The sequence below is a fragment of the Fulmarus glacialis genome, unplaced genomic scaffold, assembly GCF_000690835.1.
Source record: "Fulmarus glacialis isolate BGI_N327 unplaced genomic scaffold, ASM69083v1 scaffold6748, whole genome shotgun sequence".
NCBI lineage: Eukaryota > Metazoa > Chordata > Aves > Procellariiformes > Procellariidae > Fulmarus > Fulmarus glacialis.
In genome coordinates this window covers 7,327-13,892 of record NW_009228834.1, presented here as the reverse complement: position 1 = coordinate 13,892, position 6,566 = coordinate 7,327, and the positions used below count along the sequence as shown (strand labels likewise).

General features: G+C 41.3%; 1 protein-coding gene across 1 annotated transcript in view; it reads right to left on the bottom strand.

Moving 5' to 3' along the window:
* Window positions 1-545: 545 nt before the first annotated feature.
* The window catches only part of LOC104081029 (dnaJ homolog subfamily C member 11-like), a gene marked incomplete at its 3' end in the record, with an annotated part of 9,885 nt that continues 3,864 nt past the window's right edge, over window positions 546-6,566 (bottom strand). The window contains exons 4-5 of the mRNA XM_009583612.1: window positions 1,366-1,494; window positions 546-668 (exon numbers count right to left, since the gene is read on the bottom strand). Of these exons, the coding sequence (XP_009581907.1) occupies window positions 546-668; window positions 1,366-1,494 (252 nt within the window). The remainder of the gene's footprint in view (window positions 669-1,365; window positions 1,495-6,566) is intronic.

Genomic DNA, 6,566 nt, shown 5'->3' with positions numbered 1-6,566 from the left:
AAGGCGCAGAACGCAAACTGCCAACCATAGCAGCAATGCCACGAGCATCTCAAACAAAGCCACCGGTCTAGCAAGGCACAGCTTTCAGGTGGTAACATGGGACCTTCCAGCTACTTAGATCACATCTGCCTATCAAACTATTTTTCTCCATAACTTCTTCCCTTGTGAGCAGAGCAGTTTTTGAAGCGAAGACAAACTATCACGCTGCCCTAAGTGCATGCTCACAGCCTCCGGAAGGCACCTGGGAGGCTTCAGACAGTGAAATTAGGATGGCCCTGGAGACAACAGGTAACAATTCTGTCAGCATAAGTGAAGTCCAAAATGCACAGCCAAATGGAAAGGGGAAACAATTAAGAAAAAACAAGATTTGGCCTTCCCTTTTTCTCAAATTCCTTTGAGAATTCCTTTTTCTACATTGTACAGAATGTAGAAAATGAGACATGAAACAGAGCTAAAGTTCCCTAAAGAAAATAAACACTAGGTAACTAATCCAAGCAGCCTGAAATAGCCTGGATATAAAAATGCGTAACAGCTAGTACTCTTACCTCTCCCCATCCCTTGGCAGAAGTCACTCGTCTCAGAGCAAGATTAATCGATCCACCTCCATTCCCATTCTGGGTGGAAAGGTTACCAGACAGTATTGCTGTGTCCGTGGCAGTCAATGGTGCCTGAAAAATGAATATATTGTTACCAATTACTCTCATCCCGATTCACACATTTAATGCATGTTCTGCAAGGACATAATCATGACTGCAGAGACTGTAAGCACAGAGATACAGGTAACACTCCAGTTGACTCCTTGTCATCCACTAAGCCCAGGTGTTTGAACCAGACATGGCCACACTTGCTCTAAATTTTGTAGTCAAAGATCAAGCATGGCAAAAAGTGACATAATTCTTACAGTACCAGACATTTTCGACACCTTTAATGTACTATCTTGAAGTCCTGACCCTGAGCTGCAATCCCTTCTAATCTCACTAGCAGACTAAATTTTTTCAACTCTCTGGAACAGAGGAAACACCCCCCCTTCTTCTTCTTACCCACATCCTCAAAACTGGGTGCCATTCATTTTCATACACTAAATACTCCTTATTCAGTGAGAACTAGATACCTGTTTTCAATCACGATTGAGCCTCCCTGCTAGCAGCACGGCAGGACCACTGTAGCCTACAAACCAGTCACACAAATGCATGCTGTACAGTTAACACGCAGTCCTGCTGGAACCGAGCTTCCTCTTCCCACCCACGCCGGTAATCACGTCCTTCCATAAATCAAGATGAGAACCCCCTGAGCAGAGCTTTGCACTGTAGTGCCTCATTAGCTCAGGCCCTGCTCCACACCAGCAGCTGCATCTGCCCTCCTTACCTCAATGGACTGGGATATGTGCATTTTGTTTATCTCAATTTGGGGAAAGCTGCTGCCAGGCACATCTTCATATTCTTCGTCGTAACGATCAAAGAGGTCAGTGGCATCTATTCCAACACTAATTGTTCCCTAAGGAATGACAAGTGAAACAAGTACTTAGCATTAACAAACATCCAACATATATAGGCCAAACGGCTAAACCAGTCTTGTATATGACTAATTTTTTTTGCAGCTTTTTCTTGTTCTGCAATGACCTTTTCCACTCTAAAATGCATTTCTTACACATTTAAGACAAACAAAAATGAATGATTACCTTATTCTAAATTAGCAATATAAATCATAAAATAAACTGGATAAAAGGCAGTTTTTTTTTTTTAACTTGTAATACTAGTAGGCAATTTTTCTATTGTGACGCATTACAGAAGTAGGTAGAACGCTTTTACACAGCAGGTTTCTTCTTCCCCCACAACTGACTCTGCTCTGTTGGTGTTTTAAAGTTGAAATATATTTTAGAAATTGATTTTCAATGGAACTTGGCCAGAAAGCCTCTAAATGCTTTCTTCTTATGAGTTATCTGAAACAACTTCGTTTTGAGCTGCATCATTCACTTGCAATTGAACTTGTTAGTCAAAAATCTTGTTTTCTTTTTCCTAGTTTATATCTTCTAATCAGAAGAAAAGCTTGACAAAAATAGACTTTTAGCAAGTGGTAAATATTTCCTTTCTCAGATCGCAGAAAAGCTTATTCCTACAAAAAATTAGGCCACAGCTAAATAGTCTGGCTACCTGCTGCTGTGCTCACTCAGACTAACTGCAAGAGTGGGTTTATTTAAAAATAAAATAAATAAATCTTTTATTTTTTAAGATCCTTGTCTGGGTCATACAACTTCAAGAGGCTTTGGAAACCTTCTCTATAGACCTATTAAACAGCATTCCAGCTCACATAAAATGTACCAGTTCCAATAAAAAAAACCCCAACTCTGTATACAAGCATAGAATGAAGTCTGAGCAATTTGTATAATGAAACTCAATAGCTGGGTAGATACAAAAACCACTCACACAGAGTCCAAGTATGGACGGAATAAATTCTTATTTCAATCTGAGTGAGCATTTTTCCTTGCTTAGTCCACTCTAATCAAATGTAGAACCATAAATATAGGAAGAATTGCAGAGTTTGACAGGACTCAAAACTTCTCTGGTTTGGCTTCCACCTATTTATTTGCTGTGGAGATTCCTGACCTCTTCTCAATGTTTATTTTCTGATTTCTTACACAGCAAAAATTGAATAAATATTTTAACACAGGAAGGTGCGATTATTTCTAGGAGAACTCTGGAACAGGGGCTGTGCCCCAACTGTTTACAAATTACTCTTGGCAGGCTGGTGAATTTCAAAGCAATTATGCTCATCGTTCTGTTTGTGGCAGCGCCAATGAAGAGCTCCTGCCCTTTATGCAGAAGACTGGTTTTCAGGAACCATCTGCAAAGTCACCTTCAAGGGATCTGCTCTCCAGACGCTACAGCTTCTTCAGTTTCAGCCCTCTCCTATGTTGTGCTGTTCCTTGAAATAAGGCCAAAATAAGAGTGAAGCAAGGCAAAACCGCCAACCGCCTAGGAAGCAGTGCAGCCCTGCACTGCTGCTCCAGCCCTCTGGAAAGACACGGAGTAGAATAGCCAAAGAGAAACAGAAAGTGCCAACTCCACTCAATAAAATTCCAGCAAATGCACTCCAGAGTGGCCAAACATGTCTAAATACAGGTGAGCATTTATTTTAACAAAAGAGAGAACTATTTCAATTTTTCCCTGATGCTTTTCAATTCAAGGAAGTGTAAAACCCAAGATCTTTCGTAACAGAGGCAGGATGGAAAGAAAGGTTTTCCATGTGGACCGCCACATTCAGCACAGAACCTTTGCCAGACTGCAACTTTAAATTCCAAGTTAAACATTTTTAAACAAGGGATATCATGCTGAGTAGTAAGCACGCTGAATTTGAAGGCAAAAAGACCGAAAATTGCATATTTTCAACTCAGACCGGAATATAAGCGGCAGCAAAGCTTTCTCAAGAATTTGCATGAAAAAAAAACCACTGAAAAACTTCTTACTGTAATATGTTTATTCGTACCGCAATCTTGTACCCTTTGTAAAGATGCACCAAGGTCCACACACATTCCTGAAATTCACTGCAACTCCTTTCTTTCAATCATACTCAAAATTTTATGATTTCCTTTTTCACACCTATGAATTTTAGAACAAATATCCCTCCCAATGAAAAAAGGAAAACACCTGAACCCATCCATGAAAATCCACAAAACCCAGTCAGAGGAAAGGAGTGTCTCCATTCCCTCCCCGGCGCCTCAGCAGATCTTCTATTTAGCTGCCTTTCGCTGAAGTGAGCTGTCTTTCGCTGAGTGGACTCCATGCAGACATTTCACCTCCCACCAAGCAGGTGAAGTCACCCTCAGAGGTCTATAGATCCTGGCAAGGAAACTGGCTCAGGCGCAAGCACAGGAAAAGCAGCAGATGGTAAAGTTAAAAATACTCCCAGAGAACGACAGCACCCCCTATGCCACCGGATAATAGAGAGGGGATCGCTGCTGCTTGCAACTCCCCATCAGCCACCTGCTCAGACCATTGTAAATGAAAAAGCCCTCCCCAAAGAAAGGACAGCAGGGAAAAAGCTGTAAAGCTCTGCTCAGAAGTCGGCGGTGCATGCACGCAACATGCTGCAAAGCGCACCAGCTCAGCAGGGCAGGAAGCTGGGGAGCGGCGCTACAGAACCATCAGAGTTGTTATCTGGTATCATCTTTTAAAATCACCTTTATTTGCCATCCTGTGAACATGAACAGACTTTACTAATGGAATTAAGAGGTGTGCCAGAGAAGAATATACTCCCTCCTCAATCCCTTTTTTCTTAGGGATTTACCTTCTGAAAGGTGACATACGGAAGCTGTGCAAAACTAAGCCTTGAGGGACCTGCATTTCTTAGATGTCGACCTTCTGCAGCAGGAAAATAATTGGATTTAATTTCTCCTAACAGGAAGCGGCTCTTCTCAAATCAAGTAATGAACTCTTCAACCCTTCTACACGTCTTTGAAAGCAAAAACAAAGCTCTAAAAGCAAATAATAGACTCAATTTGAAATTTGCCAAATTGCCTACATCTGGTTATTGCTCAACATTTCTGGTTAAAATGCTTTATTTTGCTGGAACTGTTTTATAGAACTGACAAAATGTTAGAAATTTTAAAATAACTTGCGTTCGTGTATGAAATGATCACAGCTGCGCTACCTAATTCCACAGGAACACTGCCTGGAGAGACATTTCTATAGGCTGCCAATCAGCAATAGCTGTAAACACCCAGATGGCTAATTTCATCACAGGACACAGAGGCTGAGGCTTACAATTCAGCTCCGCTTTTTACTACTCACAGCCATGGCAAGGCACCCAGATAAAATGTCAAATTCTGAAAGTCACAGAGAAGCATGAGGTGGAGATAACCATGCCCCTCTCTGAGAATATGCTTCTGACCCCAGTCACTCTCATCTCCAGCAGAGATAGTTTGACTTGCCCATTTTGTGGCATCCAGAAATCCCTTCCTGCCTGGAATAATTTTGGCAGCAGATATTCACATAACACCTTACGTTTATTTACCCTTCCAGTACAAACAAGTTCTTAGTATCTGTGCACTATCCACAACAGCCTGCTGATCTGTATTAGTCAATTTGCTTTGCTAAGACCAGCGCAGATCCAAAGTCTGTGCCAAGGGGAATATTTCAAAACATTACAGGTCTTCTCAGATGGACATTTTTCTGATACAGTCCTAAGCATTACTGTACTCACACTTCTGTCCACTCAGAAAACACTGTGATTTTAAACTGCTGACCATGAAAACACCAGCAACCTTCAAAACCAACAGTAATAGTAGTTAATCATCTGGTAGTTTGTTTCTCGGGTTACGCAAGTTACGCTGCAACACTTTAGAAGTCCCTGCTTGAACACAACGACACAAGAGACCTCCTCTTTCAAAACCACTGAAAGAGTACAGTCACCTGCGCTTCAGTGCTTCAGGATGCACAATCTGTGTTGACTGCAAGCCTCCAGTGAGAGCTCAGGGGATACCCAGTTTTCCACCAAGAATAGAAGCATTTATAAATAAAACAAAAATTGACATCTCATTACAGTTTATTTTTTCAAGATGGAGAAAGTTTGTCTACATAAATATCTGCACAGTTACTTGCGGGTAGACAGAGGAAAATTAAGGCTCCCCCACCATGGACCACTTCTATACTGCACAGAAGAAATATATTTCCAACACATTTCAAAAAATAGGTACAAAATACTTTCTGATAGTTTAAGCAAAAAAACCCCAAGGAAAATATAGGTACAGGTAAACTGAAGTATGAATACATTTGGTGAGTGTAGATGCAGCTCTTGGATAATGTTATTCACTGCATGAGAACCAAGATCTTCGTGATTCAGTAAGCTTTGAAACCTCGGTCAGTGACAATCCTGACAAAACCTGGGTTTGCCTAGCATACTTATCAAGCTAAAAGCCAGCAAAGCCATTAGCATTCTAAACTACCGGAGTATTCCAGTTGCAGCAGGTGATAGAGGAAGCAGCGGTTGATTGCCATTTCCACCTCTCCCTGCCATCCCAACGCTACCACGAGAACATCACCCTCAACACGGTATTCTTGATCATCTTTGAACAGTCAAGATTGAGCTGTAAGGTGGGTCATTTAGTGTCAGTTTATGGCTGCTTAAACAGACTGAAAGATGGGAACAGAATATTCTATGATTTTGAGCGCGATCAAGCTTTCCTAAAACAGGCATTAACTGTGAAACTGGCAAGACCCCAATCCTGTTCAGGTTGATTTTGCTCACCGTGCTGCAGCCGGAAGACTTCTGCAATCCAGCTGGTTTGGTAGCTGCCTCACATTTTTCATTGGTTTCAAAGCTGCGTTTGAATATCTCCCCACATTGTTGTGACACTACAGCAGTGTCGAAGGGAAAACCTGTCAGGTAACTGCAGGGAGTTTAATTTTCTTTGGAATACTTGGAAAGAAATCATAAACATTTCAGTGTTAGATCTGTTTTCTTGAAATTGCTGAAAGAGATACTTTGCCTCTACATGTTTCAACGAAAAAATGAAAAAGAACTTTCAATAGAGGATTGAGGAACTGTTCAAAGAATTAGCTGTTTTCCCT